This window comes from Gadus morhua, chromosome 19 (genome assembly GCF_902167405.1).
Source record: "Gadus morhua chromosome 19, gadMor3.0, whole genome shotgun sequence".
Lineage (NCBI taxonomy): Eukaryota > Metazoa > Chordata > Actinopteri > Gadiformes > Gadidae > Gadus > Gadus morhua.
In genome coordinates this window covers 2028276-2053958 of record NC_044066.1, presented here as the reverse complement: position 1 = coordinate 2053958, position 25683 = coordinate 2028276, and the positions used below count along the sequence as shown (strand labels likewise).

The following is a 25683-nucleotide window of genomic DNA, read 5'->3' as shown; positions in this document are numbered from 1 at the left end:
TCGTAATATAGACCCCTGCTATCACGTATAATGGAGGGATTTTAATGATCATTCTCCCTGCTCTTAGACTAATTACGACACTTGATCACAAATTAAGAATTGAACTTGAAGTCCAGGTCGTGAAGCATCTGATTTAACAGCTAAACCTTCAGTCTGTGTCGGTGTGGGCGGGATGGTTAAGAAGCCACCCCCACAGGGTCTGAATTATCTCAGACCCATAAACCTTTATATGGTGTTATGTGGACCACTCTATGTGTAGAGGCAGAAACCATTCAGAACTGGTGTTGGCACTACCAATGTGTGGTCTGATGAGATAATAATGATAGCTTTATTATTGTGTGGTCTATATGGTGTGGTGGGTAATAGAATAGATTCACTTCCATCCCCAGACGCACTGAGTAAATAAAACATGAGCTTGCACATTTGTCCGGTGATCCTAAAGTTGATTGAGGCTTTCAGGGGCAGAATACAAGATCTTGATTGAAGACAAAGCTGGTTAAGAACCATCTTATAAATTTCCCTAAACAGGTACTGCAGTGCAACAACAAAAATTATGTGTATCGTTTCGGCAAAATGTGAATTGAACATGAATAAAAAAAATGGGAATTGAACATGAATAAAAAATAATTACTTCTAAATGCAGTTATTATTTAAGATCTGAATATAAATATACTTTATGCATATGACCACATGTGTGTTTGTGTTGTCTGTGAGTTCATGTGTGAGATGTCTGTGTACACTTTTGTGCCTAACTAAAATGTTTCGGTGCACATGTGGGAGTGTGTGTGTGTGTGTGTGTGTGTGTGTGTGTGTGTGTGTGTGTGTGTGTGTCTGTGTGTGTGTGTGTGTGTGTGTGTGTGTGAGAGAGAGGTATGTCTGCATATTAGTGTAGGTTCACAAATGAGAGGCCCCCCACTCGTAAAGTGATCCTGATGACACTATAAATTATGGACCTCTTTGCTACAGAGAGGATAAGTTCCCTTAGCAAGGCTCCTTTTTCACAGGGCCCTCTCCCCGGGCCACGTGACAACTGAGGTGACAGTAATTTTTCATGAGCGTAAGTGTGTTCAGTCGTGTGGCCGCACTGCCCAGTGAAGGAGATCCCGAGGCCGCCATAAGTCCTCTGTGGCCCTAAGCCTTGGACTGTGTCTATCAAGGCGCAAACACACACACACACACACACACACACACACACACACACACACACACACACACACACACACACACACACACACACACACACACACACACACACACACACACACACAGATACAGACACACACAAATAGACACACAGATCCGAAACCCAGAGTCCTGGCACCTTCTCACATTCGCAGGTCAAATGAATTGTCTTACAGCATTAGAAACTCCAGGCGGCACTTGACGAAACTAAAAGCCGGGTAAGTGGATGAATAAAAGATGCCAACCAAAGCGAAAAAATCCACAGGTTCCAAAGAAACCAAAGATGTGGATGACGAGGTGGAGGAAAGTGAGCCAAAGCTGAGGGAGAGGAGGAAGAATGCTCCAGAGCGAGAGAGGAGTGGCAGCAGGAAACACAGCAGGGAGAGCTGTGCAGACCGGGAGAACCCCTCCCCGCCCGAAGAGGAGCAGAGGAAGAGCAAGAAGAAAGAGCAGGAGAAGGTGAAGGAGAAGAAGAAGGAGAAGAAGAGATCCTCAGATGGAGGCGTTGAGGGCGGTGTCGTGACCAAGGAGGAGCAGGAGGATGAGGGCCACGAGCAGAACAACAACAATGTCAACACTGGCAGGGCGAACAAGAGGAGCTCAGGGAAGTCCCCGCCGGAAGAAGTGACTGACGGAGGAGCAAAGGAGGAGAGGAAGAGGACCAAGAAGAAGAAGTCTGCGGATCCCGAGAAGCAGGACGAGATGGGATCCAAGGATAAGAAGAAGAAGAAGAAGAAGTCTGCAGAAGACGAGGATGACGAGGAGGACCTGTCGGAGCAGGAGGAGGACTCCAAGAAAAAGAAGAAGAAAAAGAAGAAGTCTGCAGAAGACGAGGACGAGGAAGACCTGTCGGAGCAGGAGGAGGACTCCAAGAAAAAGAAGAAGAAAAAGCCAAAGGACGACGATGACAAAAAGAAAAAGAAGAAGAAATCAAAACAGCTGGACTACGCCGAGATCTACCAGAACGAGCTGCTCAGCTACCACACCGACTCCTCTGACGGATACGAGGATGACTACTATAAGAAGAAAGGTAGGAACCCTTATCTGAAAGTACTATAATACTAATACATCTGATGGTATCAGCCAGTCTCTGGACTCAAACAGGACTGGTCCAGCCATGGGAAAGCCTCCCTGTACCAGGCTGGTAAAGCTCAGCTGTGTTCCACATGGATGGAGCACCACAGAGAATCTGGCCAGACGGGTGTTGGGTGAGGTCCCAGAGAGCAGCAGATGCAGGGCGGCCAGCCAGAGGAGCACAACAGACCATGGCAGGAAACTGACTAGAACATACAGCAGTGACCAGATACTATAATAGACTAGACACAAGTCTTGAATCTAGAACAGACACCATGATAGACTATGAACCAGACTTGAGGATTGAGTACAACAGAACACAGACTATACAGACTAAAGAGATTAGATTAGACATTAGGCTAGATCCTTTTTCTATTCATGAACCACCTTGCTTACTGTTGGTCAGTTTGTTTCCCTCTATAGTACACACACTGGTTATCTCCATCGTTACGTTGGGACTAGATAAGCATAATACCACTACTGAAATCTATTAAGGTTCAACAAAGACAATACATTTGCAAAACAAGATTGTAGCAAGTAGATTACACAAATGACCAGTAGCCCATATCAAATACATTGAGCTCAAATGACCACGTCTGTATCTTGCATTATAGAGGCATGGTAAAGGGGAAGCAGATGGAGAATATGGCCTATACGTGTTTGTTGTGTCCAGTAGGGCCTGTTTGCGAAGTCTGCTGTGTAATGTGCACTGTGTCCTCCACTCTGGATTCAGTTTATCTAGAATGAAGGATGGAGAGGTCTAGAAAAACACTCTCTGCCAGGCAGCCTTCTATCTAATTTTATCAGGTGTCTCCTTTTCCACTTTAATCAGTTATTTTCAGTCCTTACCCTGATAACTTGGTTTCTGTGTCTCTGACTGATCTAATTCTCTCAGATTGCTCTTTATCAGGTGTCTTGCCTGTTCTTCTCTTTCTTACTTTCCCTTAGATCATTGGTCATTTATCAACCGCTAGTGTGTCTCACTTTGCTAAGATGTGTTTGTGGGCCCAATTACAGGCTGACACCCCTGACAGAACGACATTTTCAGTCACATAAATTCAGTTATGTTTAAATGGGCTATTTTCAAGCAATCAACCTGCACTATGCTTGTTTCCTGTCTGTTTCACTCGTAACTCTAGCAAAACTGAACCAGGCTTATATACATTTTTGCCAGCGCAGTTTATGTTGAGTTCATTGAGTTCGACTATTGCCTTTCTTCGTTGTTGATATTTCAAAAATATATATCTTAAAAAGGATATATGTTTTACTGCTTACTACAAATTCCTGCTGACTTATCCCTTTTCAGACATTTCAGAAATTAAAATATTAACACCTTCACCAATTTTCATCTCTTGAGTATTGACATAAACACCATCTCTCTAGTGCGTTTATCTTTTCAAATACGATGATCTTAACTCCATTTTCTCTATTATATCTTTCTTTGAAAACACATCATTCTGTATTTTCCACGCTTTACGCAGGATGTTATCTGGGTGATGTTATCTGGGTGTTACATAACCTGACTCCCGTGCTGGGTTCAGTGTTAAATCTTGTATACATTACATCACACAGACACACACACACATCTCTTACCAGCAGCACACAGGTGAGGGTATTGTGTTGCACGGGATACCCAGTGGTTATGCGACTCATCCAGCCTATGTTGTCAGATGGTGGGCATGATAAAGCACGTGGATCTATTGAACACATGAAAACACATCCATTTAGCTACTTCAGTACATATGCTTTGGCTTTTGTTTCAAATGAATGGTTGAAGAATTCCTACGCATTTCCAATGCAAATACAAAGTCATTAAACATTCAAATACATTTGATCAACACGTCTATTTTAAGTTATAGGTTGTGGTTATAGGTTGTTGTAGTGCTGTTTGGGAACAATAAGTGATGTAAGGCTATTACCTTCCTTCCCTGGTTGAATGCTGCTTGTGTTATTCTCTCTCGTCTCTTTTTATATGTTTTTATTTAAACAACCTTTTCCATGAATGTATCTGTGTTCCAGTGTATGAGGTGGTCACCGTCACTGGGGATGTGAAAGGAGCAGGTACAGATGCCAATGTTTTTGTTACACTTTTTGGAGACTTTGGAGTCAGTCCCAAGGTCCACCTGGCCAGCAAGTGAGTTCACACATTGTAGTGTTTCTAAAAATATCTATGTAAAATTACTGCTGTTATTGTTTTATCTATGTTAATTATTTAAACTGTTAATGTTGGTTTTAAGACCAAAGATTAGTGTGATAACCCTATGCTAGTTTATGTAAAAAGGTCTGACGAACTACAGCCTGTAACATCCGTAGCCAACGTAACTATTCTTCTCATGTCAATCAGTAACCATGAACCTTTCTATTCCTCTCATTTCTTCAGCACAGAAAAGAGGTATTTCCTTATTCGTCTGCTAAAGGATGCCTATGATTTTCTTAATTGTTTTTTGGTATTCAAAATGCAAATGGCACTGTATGAGATAATTCCTGCTGAGAAAAATTAATTTAACTTATAAACGATATGAAACAATGAGAATTACCTTTTATAAAACTTCAACTCATCCCTAGTCAATAGAAAAGGAAATTGCAGTGATAAATACAACTTGGATTGGATGAGTTGCAGGAATCTGTTCTCCATACGGTAGCAACATTAGGACATAAAATATCTGGAGTAAGGGGAACAATGTGACATGGATGGTCTTCTTTTCCATTTCAAGGCAAATGAAGGAAGACCACGATGCCAAAGGTTTTCAATAATCAGATAAGCCTCAGGAAATTCTATCGGCGGATTAGGTAACTCGCTGGCTCATCTCTGCCAACATAGAATGGGGATACAGTTACCTGTAATATGTACATTGCATATATTATTCTCCATTGTTACTCTAGACTAGAAGGAATGTTATCCATTACTAGACTGGTTTCAGTGATCCTTCAATCAGCCACATGTCATGCATTCAGTATACAGGGTGTGTGGTGGTTGTTGTCTAGATATCCAACATAGAAATGGGATTTATAAGGCTCTATACTGCACACAGTATAGAAAACAAAAAACAGTGGATAGAAGGAGTTTCACCTTACTCCATCGTATACATGGTCCTACCTGTATTTTGTAGTTGTCTTATTCATTTATTTGTACACAATTATACAGGTAAGTGATGGATTTTGCGCCTCCTTTTAAGTTTGATGGTGGTTTTTTTTTCTGTTTCGATCAGTGTCCTTTTGTGAACAAAGTGAACACATTTCAGATAATGGGGGCAGCATTTGTTGGTTTATGCGTGCTAGACTGTGTTCATCCTCCTTGGATAGATAGCTAGATAGAGCTGTGGCACAAGGGCAGCTGTTGAATGGTTAAGAGAGGTAGTCTGGTTCACTATGGTAAGCAGAAGAGGACTATCATCAATTCAAACCCCCATGGAAGACCCCAGCCCACCATCGATGGTATAAAGTCCTTCTCGTGTTTTACCCCTCGCACACACATACGTCCACATGCAAGCAAAGAAGCAGACACACAAACAAACCTGCAACCTGTCATACACCTCATCAATGAACAACACCCTTTCTTTGTTTATTAATGCTTATTTTGTCTTGCCATAAAATTACAGAAGTCGGACAGCCTTCGAGAAGAATAAAACAGATGTTTTCCACATCAAAACACACAACGTGGGACCTTTGAAAAAGCTGAGGTACCGCACCATGAAGATAACAACTTCCTTGTTACATTTCCTTAAAATACATACATCCTGTTGTTTTACATTCACTTGCGGTCATGGATCCAAAGCCACTTACAAGTGAGGCTCAGAACATTAGAGCATTCGATCAAAGTAACTAAAAATGGCAAGTGCAACGAGTGTACAGAAGGGATCCACAGATGGTGGATCCCAAGAATCAAATGAATAAAAGTTTAGGTTTTTCAGTTTAAAAAAGTAATTGTCTTTGTACAGTCGTCCCAGTGTTCCAGTAAAGCATCTGTATTTGTATATCTAAATAGTCTAGCTGCATTGTCTGCCCATTGGGGAATTTGTTCAGAATTTGATAGAATTAACATTAATAGTTTAACCACATCTGGTGTGGGACATTATAATTTAGCTCACTGAATCTGTCAGAAAAGTAAATCAATTAATTATTGCTCGGAAAAAAATGATATTACATTAGTTTGATGGTGGTCACACAAGCAGATTATTAAGCGGTTTTAGTGCTGAGCTTTGCTGAAATGTCAGCATGGAGGATTAACATATTTGAACATGTTTGAGGAAAAGTAGGCTCCAACCAGTCTGGCGCTCAGCTGAGAGAAATAAAGAGCATCTTTATAACAGACATCTTCATGCGAAAGCTGACCGTCTTCAAAGTTGGGATGGATGGATCTTGAGTGTCTTAGCTGGTTGGCACAGAACAGACTAAGCTCTGACGCATGTCCCAAAATACATTAATTTCACCGCTGATGCTGTTTGCACTGGTCATGGTTATGGGGTACAGACTTTTGCCAAACTACAGTATTTGCATCACCAAGATTTGGCAAACAGGCCGGGGGCTAGCCTTAAAAAATTGTGGGAATCTGCTTACCTTCATTTTCCATATGTGGATTCATTTGGACACTTCCCAGGTGTTCGCTTTTAGAGTGGTTGATTTGAGTCTTTTTTTTATACTAAACAAATTCAGTATTTACTCGAGAAAAGTAGCTGCACTGATAAGGCCGAATTTTTGGTAGTGGTTTGGTAATGACGCCTCAAAATTGTAGGACATAATTACGGAGAATAAGGCGGGAGAATAAAAAGGTATTATTAATGTACAGAATAATAAAAGTGTGGGTTTTTATGTTTGTTCCTTATAAAATGACAAACCGGGCGCAGCAGCATGTTTAGTTCCTAGCAGTCTTTATTGCATTAGCGGTCCAACACATGTACACACTCATAGCTCTCTCACGTAGGCTATAGCCCGCCTCTAACTGGCACTAAGCCTTATTAGTAACGTAGTCCAATAAACCTTATCAACACATCTCCCTTCCGTTAGAAGTAAAGCATTTTCTATCTAAACAAATGCATTCAAAATAAGCAACTTTATTACCACATTACAACAAATAAACATTTGTTTACGTATTTCTTTAGCTTAACCATAAGCATCAAGCTTTGTTTTCTCAGTATAAAATATTCAAAACCAAACATAAATTATACTGCCATAACCAAAGTTACAAACATTCACTTATTTATTTTTCCTCATTTTCTTTTTTTAAAAAACAACAACATATTTTCTCCCCCCATAGTCCATAACTCCATCAGCAGGATTATATCAGTCTCTCAGGTGGTTCAACCATCCTACTGGGTCTGTGTTTCTCAGCTGGTGAACTGGGTATGGTTTGACCAGAGTCAGTAGTATTTAGGGAACTCAGACAGTCTTTGTTGCCCGTAGTGGTGTTTGTCACCTCTGGTGGCTGTGTAACAGTCTCGGAGCAGTTACGTCCCATGAACATCTGGGCTGGTGACAGGCCATTTTGCAGTGGCACACTCCTGTAGATCAACAAACTTTTGTGAAAGTCCTAATTTCCATAATGTGCTTTCTTCATTATTCCTTTGATGTTCTTAACTGAGCTCTCTGCAAGCCCATTTGACCTTGGGTAGTCTGGGCTTGACGTGTGGTGGTTAAAACCCCACTCTTTGGCGAATGCTTCAAATTCGCAGCTTGAAATCTGTTGTCCATTATCTGAAAACAGTTCATTTGGGACTCCATGTCTCGCAAAAACAGTCTTCAGAAAAGCAATGACGGCTCTGCTGGTTGTGGACTGTAATGTTGCAACTTCTGGATAGTTAGAGTAGTAGTCCGTACCCACAATATGATTTTTTCCATTGCAATCGAACAAGTCAACTCAGAATCAGAATCAGAATCACTTTTATTACATCATATTGTACAGTACACAAGAGTAAATATCTTAGGCTTGGTTCCTCAACATTCACAGCATTCACAACATTCAACTCCACCCTTGTATTATGTGTATTTCGTCACTTGGTGTGGCATCAGCGGCTCTGCCTGCTGTTTGGGTCTGTATGGGAGACATACTTCACAAGAAGCCGCAGTATGGCTGATATCTGTGTTCAATCTTGGCCAATACATAATTTCTCGTGCCCTCCGCTTGCATTTCTCCCAAATGTCCTTCATGTATCTTTTGTAACATTTCCTTTCGCATTGCAGGTGGAATGACAAACTTGTTTCCTTTGTGTATATGCCATCCACAACAGTGAGTTCTGTTCTACACATCAAGTAGTCCTGTATTGCAGCTGGACATGTTTGTCTTTGTTCAGGCCATCCTCTCAGTATTGTCTCTTTTAGTGTTCTCATGGTGTGCTCTTTCTCTGTCTCTTTTCTGATCTGCTCTCTTCTCTCTTCAGAAACAGGCAGGGATGACACTATCATGTCCACATAAGCCTTTATTTGTGCATTTAATCTGTCCTTTCATTTTTGTCAACTGCATGAGAAAGGATGTCTGCAGCGAAAATGTACTTGCCTGGTGTGTAGTTCATAGTCACGTCGTATTTTTGCAGCCGTATCATCATGTGCTGCATCCTCATAGGACAGTCGTTGAGTGGCTTTGACATGATTGACACCAGTGGCTTATGGTCCGATACCACTTCAAAAGCTTGACCATATACATACAGATGGAATCTCTCACATCCGTAGGTGCTGGCTAGTAGCTCCTTCTCGATCTCTGCATATCTAGTTTCAGCTGATGTCAACGCTCTGGACTCATAGGCGACAGGTTGCCAGTCTTTGTCATGCAGCTGTAGCAATACTGCCCCTAGTCCGTACTTTGACGCGTCAGCTGTAATCCGTGTGCTCTTCTCCGGGTCATAGAACTTAAGCACAGGCTCGTGGTGAGCATTCTCTTCAAGTTTTTAAAGCAGTCTTCCTGTTCATGTGACCATGTCCATTCATTTTTTTCCTCCAGGAGACACCTGAGTGGCGCTGACTTTGTTGATAGTTGAGGTATGAACTTCCTAAGGTAAGTTACCATACCTAGAAACCTTCTGACGTCATCCTTATTTTTGAGACGTTCCATTTTCTAGATGGCTGATGTTTTCCTTGGGTCTGGACTAATCCCTGCCTCAGAGGCTACATCCCCCACAAATGTCAATGACTTTACTCCAAACAGGCACTTTGGAGTAAAGTCCAACGCAAATATTTACAGATATATTTTATAAAAGACACTGGTTTCGACTGATGTGCTAATGTTTCGAAAAGGCATAGAATGATTATACCATCGACCAACTAACCTAAACTTAAAACTCAACTTTGTTGAGTTTTAAGTTTACTTGCCGTGTCAGGTCGAGCACCTGTCTCAGTCGCACATCATGTTCTTCTCGACGCCCACACGATGATGTCATCCATCATAGTATCGACTCCTGGTATGTGTTCAAAGATCATGTGTATTTTCTTGTGGTAGACTTCTGGCGCCGACAGGATCCCGTATGGCAGACATAAGAATCTGTACCTTCCCTCTGGTGTGTTGAAAGTACAAATCTTGGAGCTTTCCTCGTCTAGCTTCATTTGCCAGAACCTTGATGAGGTGTCCAGTTTACTGAACCACTTAGCTCCAACAAACTGTGCCATGATCTCTTCTCTCGTCGGCAACTTAAAGTGTTAACGTTTGATTGCTTTGTTAAGATCCCTTGGATCCAATCACGTTCTCAGCTTTCCGTTGGGCTTTTCCACGGCGACCAGTGAGCTGACCCATGATGTAGGTTCATCAATTTTCTTTCTTCTGTGAGTTTTCCTCTCAGCTTGAATGGTATTTTTCTATATGGATGAACTACTGGAGGCACATTTTCATCAACTTCAATTTTGTATTCCCCTGGTAAACATCCAAGCCCCTCAAAACAGTCCCTGTATTCCTCCATGAGTGAGTCATGATCATTAGCAGGTTGAGATGAGACTACAAAGACTCTCTTTACAAGGTTTAGTCCTTGGCATGCTTGTAATCCCAATATTGGCTTGACACTCATATCAACAATCAACAGCATTGCTTTCATTTGCTTACCGCTGTGTTCGAATGTTGCAATGCAGCCTCCTTTGACTGGCACTTTTTCTCCAGTGTATCCACTCACTTTTGTTTGCACAGGGAATATTTTGCTTTTCACAGTGAGATTCTCATACTCATTCACAGATATGAGGTTGACTGAGGCTCCCGTGTCCAGTTTGAATGGAATGATAGCCCTGTTAACAGTCAATGGCACTATCCCTTCTTCTACATCTTTAGCCTCCTTTATGCCCACAGCATCCACAAAGAACTCCTTAGGTTCCCCTTCAACTGCATGTACCTTCTTTTTCTTAAGGCGTCCGCTTTGCAGTATTTTGAGAAGTGGTTATTTTTCCCGTGGTTATGACACTCCTTGCCATATGCTGGACATGACATTGGTTTGTGGCTTCCTCCACATTTCCCACATTTAAAGTCTGTTTTAGCCTCTCATTGCGACTTGTATTTATTTGGATGGTTGGAGTACTGTTCTCCCGTTTTTATCGCATGTACTGCTGTCTCTTCCTTGCGCAGCTCCTTGGCTTGAGCACGTGTGGTTTCTGCTGCTCTGCACATGTTAATAGTTTTGTCCAATGTCAAGTTTTGCTCCCGCAACAGTCTTTCTCCGAGTCCATTATCGGGTATGGCACAGACGATTCTGTCTCTAACTAGCGAGTCTTTCAAATTTCCAAATTCACACGTCTTACTCAGTGTGTGCAACTCAGCTAGGTACTGATCAAAACCTAATGCTTGTTTTTGATCACATGAGAAAAACGTATATCTCTCAAACGTAATGTTCTGTTTTGGCACAAAGTACTCTTCAAACTTGTCCATTAGCTCATCCAAGCTTGCATCATTGTCAAGTTGGAAACTGTTGTATATATCCAATGCATCCTCACCTATCACGTGCAGCAAGATTGACGCTTTTACTTTATCGTCTTCCTTTGCTCCACATCCACTTGCAGCCATCAGTGGAGGCTTCTCCATTGAGGAGAGGGAGGAAGATCCTCCCTAACATTGTTGAGAATAAAACATTTAGATTGCCCCGACTATTGTAATGAATTAATGCCCTTAAATATGACTACTTTATTGCCTTTGAATATATAATGTTCGTTTCCCTGGGTAAAGGGACATTAGCACCCCCTATCGCCTATTGACAATTACTTCAGGGAGGAACGTCCTCCCTCCGCCGCCGTCCACTCCCATTCATTTTCCCGAAAGTACTGGCGGCCGGTGGATAACATGGGTTTCAATGGAAGAGAGGAGGAAAATCCTCCTCTGAGTGGGTGGGACCTTAAGGGGTCTGATTCGCGCAAAAATCTATCCGTCTGCGCTATGAACCAATAAGCAGGATCCCTGGATGTTGAGCAGTGTTGCCAGATTGGTCCGATTTCCCACCCAATTGGGCTACTTTTAACCATGTTAGGCTGGAAAAATTATCATTGGGCGGGAAATCTGCCCAATCTGGCAACGCTGTCGATAACAAACCCGGTCTGCATTGCCGCGGTGCTCAGTCTGAGAGACGCAGAGTAAGTGAAATCTGCGATAGCGAGATCCTAAATGCACAATGGAAACATTGGAAACGGAGGACATTGTTAACGTCTTATTACAAAAACCATTCCATTCATTCAGAAAGAGGTAAACCACTTCCCAAAATCAAGGTCATCAGAAGTAATGGCACCGTCAGTGTTGTGAGTGCTACATGGTTTGCTAGGTACGCATGACTTACTGGTAGCATTACAAGCAATTGTAACTGAAAATAAACATAGCTAAATAACTTCAGTCAGTGAGGGCAAAAATAGGCCCAATAATAGGCCCAGATTTTTTTATTTACTTTTACAAATCAATAGTAGGCCTGATTTGACTAATATGCTTTGCATCCTTTCCTTCTCAAATTACAGTGATGCCACTGGTGGCTTTGTATACATTTTGTTCACATAACTCCCTCCCTGCTATTTTGTAGTTCACCAAAACACCCTGAAACAACTTGAGTCTCACATTCTTATGCCACCATACACCAACAGTGCAAGCAGGCCAATGGCAGGCCAATTCCTTCCTCCCTCACTTTAAAAACCACCAGCCGCCACTGGCAGCCATATATATGTTGAATCTCTGCTTAAACCTTTTCCAGTTATCAGCCAGATTTCCTGTTAGCGGCATAGTTGTTGCTGGACTTAGCTTTTCCATGTTTCCTCTCTCCTGTTACCTTGACGAGCCGAAACCTTTTGCTAGCGTAAGCCTCTTCTGCTAATCCACGAAGCGTGCAGAACTCCGCTTCTACGTGCGGCGAAAATCCTCGTCTGACACCATGTTATATTTGTTACTTATATATGACAAACTGGGAGCAGCAGCATTTTTAGTTCCTAGCACTCTTTATTGCATTAGCGGACCAACACATGTACACGCTCATAGCTCTCTCACGTAGGCTATCCTGCCTCTAACTGGCGCTAAGCCTTATGGGTAACGTAGTCCAATAAACCTTATCAACGCATGGGTAAAACTTTATAATAAGGTGCCATAATAAATAGCAAACTAGTCATTACCTAACCCTTTGTTAATATTTGTTAATTGTTACTAATGATGAAAAAACTTAACTTGTGCCAAATAGATATTTTAGTAACAATTAACAAATATTAACAAAGGGTTAGGTAATGACTAGTTTGCTATTTATTAAAGCACCTTATTGTAAAGTGTTATCAAAGTGTGTCTACCTGCAGGAGGGGTAAAGTTGGGCTTGGAGGCATCTTTCCTCCTCGATCACTGTAGGCGTGGTCTTGTTCCACCACCAGGAAATCGCACAGCTCAAATCAAACATTAGAGCTAGGAAATGCATCTGTTTGTTTTCTATCGTACTCGCTAGCGATGGACCAATTAAACAAATTGGTCCATGGATGTGTACCAAAGTATTATAATCCTTTTGGCTCATTAGTGTAATATTTCTATTTGGCCATCTTAAGCCACCCTCCATCATTCTGGAGCATTAACCAGTGTCAAGCACTTAGATGTGCCTGAAGTTGGAATAATTAGCGAATAGTAAATTCAGTGAGACAACTGCTGGAGGTCAATTTAGGTTATTTACTCGTCAAGTCATTGCGTGGATTTTGTTTGATACAATTTCTTGGACCAGAATGCTGGAAATAGCTCCAACGTAGACCAGCATATTCCAGCCAACAGCCCAAAAGCGGCACCATGTAACTTCAAAACAAGGTTGTCCCGACAACGACATAGTTGACAACTTGGTGTTCTCCCTGGTGTGAGTGCTATTGTTGGGAAAAAGTTCCTGCTAAGACTAATTTGTAAACTGCAAAGCTTCATTGTAATTGCACTGCGGCACTAGTTCTATTCAAGACGAGCAAGCGACCAAAAAACACCTCAAACTATTGTGGATGACAGATTACAGTATATTACCTCACTAACAGCCTGTTATTATGTTTAGGTAGCGATCTTTGATAAAGGAAGATGAGAAGCATAAGAGTTGGTTTGTAAGGAAAGAGATGTCGAGGCAATGGCAGTATAAAAATGGATGGACGGTATGTGACAAAGGAAATTCCAATACTGCGTCAAAGCGGCATAAACAGGGGAGCTACTTTTAAGGATGCCACCAAATGAAAAAGGGAAAATGTTAGTTCTGGGCCCTGACATAACAATAAAGGCAATATCCCTAACTGATATGGTGAAACAATACAAATATATTGTATCCGAGACAATATTTGGTACCTTGTGGGATTTTACCCATGGAACTTATGCCTTGAATGCAAGGCAGTTCCACAAGAAGGCAAGGGCTCTTCTTGTGGAACTGATCACATACATGTCAAGAAAAGGGGAGATCAGTGTATGATATAAAGAAGTAGCCGTAATTTTAACACTGGGACGTTTTTTGAGTTGTCTCAGGCAATTACAGCGACATTGGTGTACATTCTCTGTTCCTGATAGCATTCCAAGCCGCACACATTTCAACGGGCTTATATGATTACCCAACTGATCAGGATTTTTTATTTTCTTTCATTAAAAAGCAGAATATTAGGCCAGCCCATTTCGAAACTTTGTACACTGTAAATGGTATTTTTTTGTGGTAAATGGATACATACTATATGGCAGAATTGTATGCAATATTACTGAATCTCCCCCCTCCCCCCACTGATACCCCCCAGGATCGAGCATGACAATACGGGGATGAACGCCGGGTGGTTCCTGGACAGGGTGGTGGTGACAGACGTCAACAGGCCCCACCTGCGATACTACTTCCCCTGCAACAACTGGCTTAGTCAGGAGGAGGCGGACAGCCTGTTCGTCAGGGACCTGCTGGGCAGCCTCAACCCCATGGACGTCCCCAAGTGTAGGTCATTTAGTTGCACTAATCACCCCTAGTGTGGGGACTGTGAACATATGAGGGCTTGTACATCACAACGTCACATCACAATGCCCGCAGCCATTTTGGGAGTTTTATGTCTGATTTAGCGAATATTTGAATTGTTTAAAGACACTGTTGGGATAACATGGACGTGCCTGCTGTGTTCTGTTTTACAGCTTCAGCACTGCCTGTCGTTAACTTAAAATAGTTCACAAAGTAAAGTGCGTTAACCTTACCCTCTGTTTGAGTTTGTGTGACACAATATGTGGCAAATGATGAAGGCAGATATCTATCCCCACCAAGTGATTCTTACCTGTTCCCGTTGAGCCTGGCATGGGTTAGGTCAAGTCGTTTGAATGATAAATTTGGGTTTTGGGTAAGGCAACTCAGAGAAGTTCACTTCGGTGGCCCGGCAGAGTTGGATGTTGTCTACAGTTTAAAACATTACAGTTGCAGGGGCACATATGATAAAACGAGGGGGGCTACTTGGTACAAAAGGTTGCAATAGAAGCGGGCGCTGTACCAACTGGGGTCCAATAATCATTGGGCCAAATCTCTGTCATGCCCAGCACTAGGAAGGTGCTATAGAAACATGAGGAGCAAAATCTTTTTGCCCAGTGGTGCCTCTCCCCTCCCGCATAATCAGCAGGTACCTTATCATTGGCCGTTCAAATAAACGCCACAGAGCCCCAGCAGGTGAGAGTGACACACTGTGACATGGTGGTGGTGGTTCGCTGTCCCACTGGGAGGGGACACAGAGGACAAAGTGCTTTTTCTGAATAAGACCGCAGGTCTCATACAGGTTTCTCATCCATGTGCCCATGGAAGCTAACGCTGTCCTGCTCTGGACCTGCTGTGATCAGCTGCTACCAAAAGATACTGTCACTATCCTGGCTGGTATCTCTGGCATGGCAATCTGAACACTAGGAGCCTATGAAGCCTAACAAGACGCATGCCTGGAGCATGTGCTCAGAGTTTCATGCAGCATGTCACTCTGAATGTTAAGAAATGTCTGTTCAGGGTCATAGAGTTAGAGAGAATATAGAGTTTCTGGGTATCACATTTTACTCCAGTCATCACTCCCATCAAGCCTTACGTTGATGCCATCCTGTCCCTGCCTGACACCCAGTCCCTGTCCCAGCTTGCCTCTTTCCTAGGATTGGTAGTGTAGTATCTCCCCTTGGCTCCCCTATACCAGCTGTTGAAGACGGATGTGGCAAGGACCTGGGCTCTGGTCTGCAAGATGGCAGTGCAGATCATCATACAAGCAGCTGCAATGGATGAATCAGTACATTTTTAAGTTTAAATTTACCCCAGGTCCTAGCAACTAGTGGCCAACCTCCTGTTGAGAGCCACTGCCTTTGTGGTATGTGGAGGTTTGTCTTGTGATCTGAAAACTGAGGAGGGTTGGCGACAGTGCTGAGTGGTATCCCCTTGTAAGCCACTTGTAAGCCACTTGTAAGAGTTCCCGCTGCCATTGTACCTTGGGTCATGTGACCTGGTATCTAGCAGCTTGGTAATCAGATTAGGAAGTGGTCAGAACCCAACACTCAAACACACATTTGACGCCTTGCTTGACACAAACATGCTTGGACACCAAATCACATGTGCATGTGCATGCATGTGCATGCACATCCGCACGCACGCACGCACGCACGCACACACACACACACACACACACACACACACACACACACACACACACACACACACACACACACACACACACACACACACACACACACGCCACAAACAATTCTCAAGGTTGCATTGCAGAATGATGCTTTTGCAGTTATGTTATAACTGCAAACTGTTATAATATATGCTTTTTTGGTCTGTTGTTTTGCAGTTAATAAGTACTTAGTGAGTGTGTTCACCGCAGACATGAAGGGCAGTGGGACCGATGCCGACGTTTTCATCAATATCTTTGGAGAGTTTGGGGACACAGGTGACCTAAAACCTATTTGTGATCACTGTAGCAATAAGAAAAATTGCTGTAAAATGGCGTCATCTATTTACTATATCCCACCAAAGGGGAGAGACGTTTGAACAGTGACAAAGACAACTTTGAGCGTGGAACAGAGGACAAGTTTACAATAGATTCTCCAAACCTTGGGAGACTGAGAAAGATCACCATCGGTCACAACAACAGGGGCTCCTCCGCTGGCTGGTTCCTCGATAAGGTACAGTACGTTATGTACATACATACGTAAAGTATGTATGGAGGCACATTCAAACATACACACATTGATATATTGACATTGACATACATACAGCACATACATACAAACATACAAACCAAAGGTATCTTTTGAGAACATGTTGTTGTTCAGGTCTCAGTGGATGACATGGGGAACAAAGAGATTTATGAGTTCCCAGTCAACCAATGGTTCGCCATGGACGAGGCAGACGGAAAGATTCAGAGAGACATACTGGTTGGATCAACGCAACCTATGGGTGAGCAAAATACAGTGTATTGTCAGAAGCAACTAAATGCAGAAAGATATATATAGCTGAAAACAAGAAACATCTGTACACTTTCTTTAAACATTTTATGCTTCAAATTTGTTATTACATTTTTAGTTTTGAATTTATATCTCAACATTCCAAGACAGATTTCTTGTATCGGTAAACCTACGTGGCAATAAATCTCGTTCTGATTCTAACACAGAGATTGTATTTTTAAAGAAAGAGTTCAATTCAACAAAGTTGTGATTGTTACCAACATTTACCTCCTCCTCCACAGCCATCGTGTACAACATCCAGGTGATGACGGGGGACATAAGAGGCGCAGGCACCAACTCCAAGATCCATATCGTCATGCACGGAACCAAGGGTGTGAAGAACAGCGGGAAGGTGTTCCTGGAGGGGGGCCTGTTCGAGCGGGGCCTTATTGACATCTTCAACGTGGAGATCTGCGAGCTGATCAGCCCCCTCAGCAGGGTGTCCATCGGACACGACAACGGCGCGGTGGGGGCCGGCTGGTACTGTGAGAAGGTACCACTCTCACACAAATGGGTTGAGTCGAGTTCACATAATCTGTTCTAGAAATAGGATCGATTATAATCATTCCACAAAAGAGCAGGACTGAAGTTGAATTTAAGTCAGATCATTTCATGTCCTCTGCCAGGTGACGATCTACTGTCCGTTCACGGGCATCGAGCAGACGTTCCCATGTGGGCGATGGTTGGACGAGGACGAGGCTGACGGACTGATCGAGAGGGAACTCTACGAGATGGTTTCTCTCAGACAGAAAAGACTGAAAAGTAGGTTGCTAAAATATTTTTTTACATAGTATAGACCATTTTTCGAAAAATGATGTACATATGTTATTTACATTTATATCATTGTTTACTTATTCATTTATTGCATGTCAATTATTTAGTTGATGCTTTCGTCCAACGCAACTCTTATAATTGTTGACATTGTGTATGTCCAGATTGGGGCGTAGCACAGTCCCTAGAGCAGTCTCTATGGATCCATGGATCTCACCCATCTTAAAAAAAAATACTAAGAATTAAGTATGTGTGTGTGTGTGTGTGTGTGTGTGTGTGTGTGTGTGTGTGTGCGTGTGTGTGTGTGTGTGTGTGTGTGTGTGTGTGTGTGTGTGTGTGGTTGTGTGCGTGTGTGTGTTTGTTTTCACAGTTTGAAATCTCACCACATTTCAACCCTCCTTTTTCAACATACTGTAGTCTACTTTACTGTGGTCAATGAGTTTTGCTTGGAGTATCACGCTAAGAAAACATTATTGTTGTCCTGTTTATTAAAGCTCCTTTCTGTAAAAAGTGCTACAAATGGTTGCTGGAAATAACTTTTTATTGCCGCCATGAGCTCACCTTGCCTCACAGCCTCAGTGACATCAGGAGATGAAGAGCTGCTCCAGTCTGTTTCTGAAAAGGGTCATGGGCTTCATGGTGTTAACCTTTGCTTGGTATTTTATTTATTTGATGTGACATGCAACATTGTAGGTATAATGCTAATTCATTCATGTTATTCAATGCAATTATGATTCAAGCTAGATTCCTCGCTGACTGCCTACAATCTAAACAACTGATATTAGATTATAGATTAGTTGCTGATTTGGGGAATCTAACAACAATTTTACGCCTTCTGTAAGGGGCCTAAGTGTGCCTATAAACCAAAGAAGATGACGTACAAAGTTCAGTCACTCAAACATTTTATTCTGCCAATTTATAGTTACTTGCATAATTAATTATTTAGAAATAAGTAATTGCAAACATAAAACTTTCATCTCAGGCTGTTCGAGGGCCCTCCCCCATTGGGGCCCTGGGTTCCCCTGTCCCCCCCACTACCCCAGCCCTCTGCCCAGACGTATAAAGGGGTGAGCCCACACGTTGTTAGACAGGAGTCATCGTCTGGTCGAGCGGCCACTGAACCATTGAATATGAATTATTAATTTGCCTCGCAAGGATTGTGGAAAGTTTCTGAAGTCTGAAGGTTTGCATTTGAAATAACTCCAAATGGACTGAGCTGGCGATGGGTTCTGTTCACAGAGTACCCCTGGACCCTGTGGATCTTCACCACGGATATGAAGGGAGCAGGGACTGATGCCCAGGTGTTTCTGCAGATCTACGGGGAACGCGGCAAGTCTGACGAGATGAAAATGGAGAACAACACAGAGGATAGTTTTGAACAGGGACAGGTGGACAAGTTCACGGTACGGCACAGATGAATGACTAAAGGCCAAACTAAAGTCGACTATAGCGCTGCGACATTGTTTTCTGTTGGTTACACTTCAACGTTGTTTTTCTAATTGCTGCCCTTTGTTATTTTGCTTCCTGGGACTCTGAAGATTGAAATGCCAGATATAGGACGGCTGCAGAAACTAAGAATTTGGCATGAGAAAAGACATCCTTTTGCTGGATGGCATCTAGCAAAAGTAAGACAGGAGTTTCTAATTGTCAATTAAAAATGTGTGATAGACAATTATAGAAAAAATGTTTGGACTTTGGTTAACTTTTGACTTTTCTAACCCTTATTGAGCTTCAAAATAAAACTAAATTGATGATGTTTTTGCCGGACAAGATATCAAAAATATATTATAAAACATTTTGTAGCTTTGTTGCTTATTATTATAAAAACTCCTTCTAGGTTACTCTAATGAAGACCTTGACAAAAGAGAAGTACTCTTTTGATTGCGGCCGCTGGCTGGACATCAATGAGGACGATAACGAGATCATCAGAGAGATCCCGGCTACTGGGCCTCTGGTCCCGGAACCCCTCCCCTGTAAGATGGAAACTCATGACCTCTGCGTCCAAAACATACTTGAGTCACCGGTGGTGATCATAATACCACAATACTGATTTAGATGCATTAAGGGCGTTTCTTTGGCCTTGGCATTAGGTGTGATTATAGTGTATACACACTAAAATAGTTGTTACAATCTGCATGTCTTCAGCATTCAAAGATAGTCGGATATCTTTTTCTTTTTTCTTCTTTGAAAGATCATGCACTGAGATATAAAAGTCTATATATGCAGAAGACGTAGGATTTGTCTGTTATTATGGTGAATGTTTTTGTTGCCAAAGGTTCAATGCATGATAAAATTGCAGCAATGACTGAAAGCACAAGAGGCCTGCATTGGTTGTATATCAATAAGCTGGAACTACCGTGTCTTTCATGTGTGGATAATGATCTTTCCCAGGATCAGTCTCTGGTATATATATACATGGGGAAACATCAATAGTTTATGTTGTACATGGGTTAGCGGTCGGATGCTCCTCTCCCCCTCCCTGCAGTGATTAAGTACCTCGTCACCATCTGCACGGGCAACATCAGTGGCAGCGGCACGGACGCCAGCGTGTTCCTCAACGTGCTCGGGGACCTCGGCGACTCAGGGGAGCGGCTCATGTACATGAGCAAAAACAATGTCAACAAATTTGAGAAAGGCAACGTGAGTTACTGAGACAATACACCGTATAGAGATGGCTTGGAAGTCATTATTGCACGAACAATGATTGATTGTATTTTAGTTTTTACTTTATTGTGCACACTCATTGTAAATATATCCACCAATATTACATTTCTGCAAATGTTATTTATATTTAATATCCAGGTTTATATTTATGCCTACATTTTATTTATACCCAGACTACCCTATTTTTACTGTGTAATTTATAATTAATAACTGGATGCGTGTTTTACTACGTGAACGGCCTTGTCATACATAAACAGAGGTGTGTGTGTTTGTTCAGGGCGCCTGGTCTGTGAGCTACAACTGGGGATAACCAACTGGAACAGAAACAGGCAGAAGCAGGGTTTGCGGTGAAATCAACTTACGAAATTTATTTATAAAAAGGTGCAGGGGAAAAAGGGAGGGGCAAAAGGCAACTCAAATCTTCCCCGGGTCGGCGGTTGTCGTCAGGGTGCCCCGTCTGGCTCTCCCTGGGATGGGGGGGCGCAGAGAGAGAGAGCGAGCGAGAGACCAAGCTTCGTGGGTCTGTGGTCCCTGCCACTGACCTCTTCGCCCAAGCTCGGCTTGGGGTTCCTCTTCATCTGCAGGCCTTTTCTCTGGGTTCAGCATGACACAATTTACACACAACACAACAGCTCTTCGGTACACTTAGACGTAATTTCACTATAAGGGTTTGGATTGGTCAAGAGTGTTGGCCACAGGCCCCTTACCAGGATACTGGCCTAACGTGTCTCTGGTCTCCACACACTCCTCCAGCCAGTCTGTCATCAGCTTGTTCTGGTGGGGTTAAAAGGCCTCCTGATTGCAGGGTAAGCTGAGACACCTGAGTGGGGCGGGGTCTCTATGACACAGCTTTTAGGGTAGTGCCTCCCATTCAACACCACACCCACACCTGCCTTTGCCTGCCTTTGTGGCCGCCATGTGGCCCTGTGGGGCACTGCTCAGCGGCTGGGCCACCACAGTGTGGGTGCTACAGAATGACCGTGTTACAGGCCAGTCATATTGCACTAGGTTATCAAATCATACTGCACATGAGATGATAAGACACTTGTTTATTGCAGCACGATGAGTTCCTGATCGAGGCGGTGTCGCTGGGCCAGGTACGGAGGGTGCGGGTGGGCCACGACGGGCGCGGCGGCGGCTGTGGCTGGTTCCTGGACAAGGTGTTGGTCAGGGTGGACGGGACGCCCGAGTCCGAAGCCATTGAATTCCCCTGTGACAGGTAAGGATAAAACTATAGAACGAAGTTGAAGGAACAAGGATTCAAATCTTTTGAATACACACCTGAAAATATATTGCGACTCTGTGACGAACATCATTAATAAATGAGTTAAAGGAATAATTCACCCTAGAAATGTAATTTTCTAAATCTGGTTATTTTACTTATAGTCTATTAAATCTTGAATCTCTGAGTTCTAGAAAAATTGCCGTCCAACAGGTATTCTAAAATATTTCTTAGATTGCCGTCTGTGTTATGAGAATACATGGCTAATTCGGGTCAAACTGACAGATATTAGTTTAATCTCCACCTGCATCTAAAATTTGTAATTTATTAAGTCACTTCAGATGACCTCAGGACTATAACACACGATGAAGCCTATTTTTCCCTTTCCAAGTTAGGTACCATAGATTTATGCCCCAGACAGAATGGCTGTTGTATTTTTGTTCTGAGGGGTTACACACAATGTAAGGCCTCCATTGTTTAGTAGGAGATAAGGTAGGACATACCAATAATGGCGACAATGGATAATGCAGTTGCGAAGTGTGTTTGGCGATGTGTGTCCAGTAACTCTGTTGTATAGGCTTTCAGTAGATTGGCATGACCTCAGCATCAGCCTATCTGGCCACAGTGGCAATGCAAGGGCCAATTACCGAAACACCTCTTAGTTAGAGAGAGGAAGGGAGGTATCTCTAGGTTAAACAACAATGCATACAACAACCTTTTCTATTGGCTATTAATTAAATAAACAAGGTTTATATCATTTGATATTATAGTTCTCATTATTATTTCCATGACAGTTCCTCCCTTTTTTTTTTTACACTTATAGGTGAAAGAGATAATTATTAGAATACATTTAAAAAACTTATGAGGTGCATGATAAACAATAATGTGGGAGCGTTGCAATTGATAAAATAAATAAAGTAATTAGTACATGAATACATATAATGACGTTTTTTCATGCGTTAATAAGATGAGTTCCTCAGAATTGGTGTCCCACACTTTGGCCCTATCCACACGGCTACGATTTTTGTGCTGTAGAGCTATGCCACAGAGTGGCTCTCAGAGCTATAGAGCTATACCATAGAGTGGTGCTCAGAGCTATAGAGCTATACCATAGAGTGGTGCTCAGAGCTATAGAGTTATACCACAGAGTGGCTCTCAGAGCTATAGAGCTATACCATAGAGTGGTGCTCAGAGCTATAGAGCTATACCATAGAGTGGTGCTCAGAGCTATAGAGTTATACCATAGAGTGGCTCTCAGAGCTATAGAGCTATACCATAGAGTGGTGCTCAGAGCTATAGAGCTATACCATAGAGTGGTGCTCAGAGCTATAGAGCTATACCATAGAGTGGTGCTCAGAGCTATAGAGCTATACCATAGATTGGTGCTCAGAGCTATAGAGTTATACCATAGAGTGGCTCTCAAAGCTATAGAGCTATACCATAGAGTGGTGCTCAGAGCTATAGAGCTATACCATAGAGTGGTGCTCAGCGTTATAGAGCTGTAACATAGGGTGGTGCTCAGAGCTATACAGCTATACCATAGAGTGGTGCTCAGCGTTATAGAGCTGTAACATAGGGTGGTGCTCAGAGCTATACAGCTATACCATAGAGTGATGCTCAGAGCTATAGAGCTATACCATAGAGTGGTGCTCAGAGCTATAGAGCTGAACCATACGGGGGTGCTCAGAGCTATAGAGCTATACCGTAGGGGGGTACTCAGAGCCTAAGAGCTGTACCATATGCATATGTTGTTATTAACACTAGTGTGGTGTGTTGTTCGGCTGTAATGGTGTGAACAGGAGAGGGCTCCTTTATCACTAAAAGATACAACCAGCCCGGCCAACATATCTGTGTTGGGGCTTTGATGCGTCAATGCGATTTAGATACTTTCTCTTAATGCCTTATAGTTACAGAACTGGTCAACAATTCCCCATACAATGAAAAAAATATTAAAAGCTGACATATTATACCACCAGGTGTGAGTGTGATTAGTCATTACAAGCCTTTTTGAAGATCTGCCTCATCTTACATCACAAGTGGGCGTGTGCACATAGATGTAGGCTGGATAGATCAGTATACCAGCCTGCCTAGTGGACTGTAGCAAACGTTGCTTAAATATCCGTCATACATCTAGGTGGACACGCCCAATTGTGATGTCAGAAGAGGCAGATTTTCAAAACGGCTTGTAACGACTAATCACACTCACACCTCGTAGTATAATATGTCACATTTAAAGGAATCATCCGAGATACACTAGCAGTGGGAATTGAGCACAATGGTAGACTCTAAGTATAAAGTTTAACATAGTTGTAGCAAAGTCTGTTATGATACCCACCTAGGGGCCTGCTCCACCTAGGGGCCTGCTCCACCTAGGGGCCTGCTCCACCTAGGGGACTGCTCCACCTAGGGGACTGCCACGCTCCACCTAGGGGCCTGCTCCACCTAGGGGCCTACTCCACATAGGGGCCTGCTCCACCTAGGGGCCTACTCCACCCAGGGGCCTGCTCCACCTAGGGGCCTGCTCCACCTAGGGGACTGCCACGCTCCACCTAGGAGACTTTTCTGTTGGGCCCCTCCAGACAATGGACACAGGGCGGTGGTGTTAGTAATCCGGTTTATTGTAAAGTTTGCTAATGATACACAGCCTGGTATTGTTGCCATCTGGGAGACTTCCCCGAGTGTGTGTGTGTGTGTTGATGGCTAGTTTAACCTCTGCACACCGATTACTCAACGTGCAACAGGTGTGCCGCACCCAGCCCCAGAGTCCCGTCAGGCTCGGCCTCCTGAGGCTGCTGAGAGCTGAAATCAGCATGCGTGAAGCAACAGACAAAACAACAATTTGGGGTATCAGTTAACGCCATAAGCTCTCAACAACTATGAGTTCATACTGAACTTCTAACTGAAGATCTCAATATAATTAACTATTTGAAGACATGTGGAACTCCAAGTAAATTCAATCATAAGTATAACCGCAAGCGGTGATTAACGGGGTCCTGAGCAAAATTAAAAGTCAAGAACACACTAATGGAAGATATATAAATATGACATATAATTATGAAGGAAAGATGTTGATGAAGATGTTCCACTTAATGCCATACTGTGCCTCAGCTTTCAGGTGAGCTGCAGAGCAATGGCCGAATGTCATGTTCAGCTTGTTCATAATGCTTTTATCGGGATTCGAACTCTCAACCTAAGGATCACATGTACAAGACATTATCCCATTTATATCCCAATTATAATCCTGAACTGCAGCCTCATTCACATGGTCAAAATTTATATTTAAAAGCACACAACATCCAGAAAACTCAAAGCACACATTTCACAAGTGAATTAAGGGCTTTCTTCAAAGCATATACCTGCAAAATCTTTGAAATTCTGGGGAAATTAAACATTTGTAGTCAAGAACACTAATGGAAGAAATATAAATATGACAGAGCTAATTATGAAGGAAAAATGGTTGATGAAGTTCTCCTCTAATGCCATACTGTGTCTTGGCAGTCAGATTCGTGGAAACTAATGAGTCGGAAGGTTGATTGCCTGATAAATTTCAGGTGCTGTTCAATCTTGTGTTTCTTAAATGAGTGGCAATGACAGAATGTCATGTTCAGCTCGTTCATAATGCTCTAATCAGGATTCAAACTCTCAACCTAAGGCTCACCAGTACACGGCATCATCCCGTTGAGCCAGTGACATTCCTCAACTGCATAAAGCCTCATTCACATGGTGAAAATGTCGATTGATAAGCCCACAACATCAAGAAAACTCCAAGCACACATTTCACAAGAGAATTAAGGGCTTTCTTAAAAGAGTACAGATCTGAAAATGTGCACCGTTAATGGTATCCACCTAATGATAGCCATATGTTAGTTATACAATAACAAAATGGTCATATAGGAAAAATGGGTTGAGACGGTGGACG

At 42.7% G+C, this 25683-nt stretch overlaps 1 protein-coding gene across 1 annotated transcript in view; it reads left to right on the top strand.

Annotated features, from left to right (window-relative positions):
• The first annotated feature begins 4387 nt into the window (after nucleotides 1-4387).
• Nucleotides 4388-25683, top strand: part of LOC115532180 (lipoxygenase homology domain-containing protein 1) — a 72045-nt gene continuing 50749 nt past the window's right edge. Inside the window, exons 1-13 of the mRNA XM_030341772.1 lie at nucleotides 4388-5046; nucleotides 5856-5936; nucleotides 14404-14588; nucleotides 16453-16551; nucleotides 16638-16786; nucleotides 16937-17060; nucleotides 17350-17600; nucleotides 17734-17869; nucleotides 19118-19281; nucleotides 19417-19503; nucleotides 19716-19851; nucleotides 20364-20518; nucleotides 21601-21761. Coding sequence (XP_030197632.1) covers nucleotides 4991-5046; nucleotides 5856-5936; nucleotides 14404-14588; nucleotides 16453-16551; nucleotides 16638-16786; nucleotides 16937-17060; nucleotides 17350-17600; nucleotides 17734-17869; nucleotides 19118-19281; nucleotides 19417-19503; nucleotides 19716-19851; nucleotides 20364-20518; nucleotides 21601-21761 — 1784 coding nt within the window. The 5' untranslated portion in view covers nucleotides 4388-4990. The remainder of the gene's footprint in view (nucleotides 5047-5855; nucleotides 5937-14403; nucleotides 14589-16452; nucleotides 16552-16637; nucleotides 16787-16936; nucleotides 17061-17349; nucleotides 17601-17733; nucleotides 17870-19117; nucleotides 19282-19416; nucleotides 19504-19715; nucleotides 19852-20363; nucleotides 20519-21600; nucleotides 21762-25683) is intronic.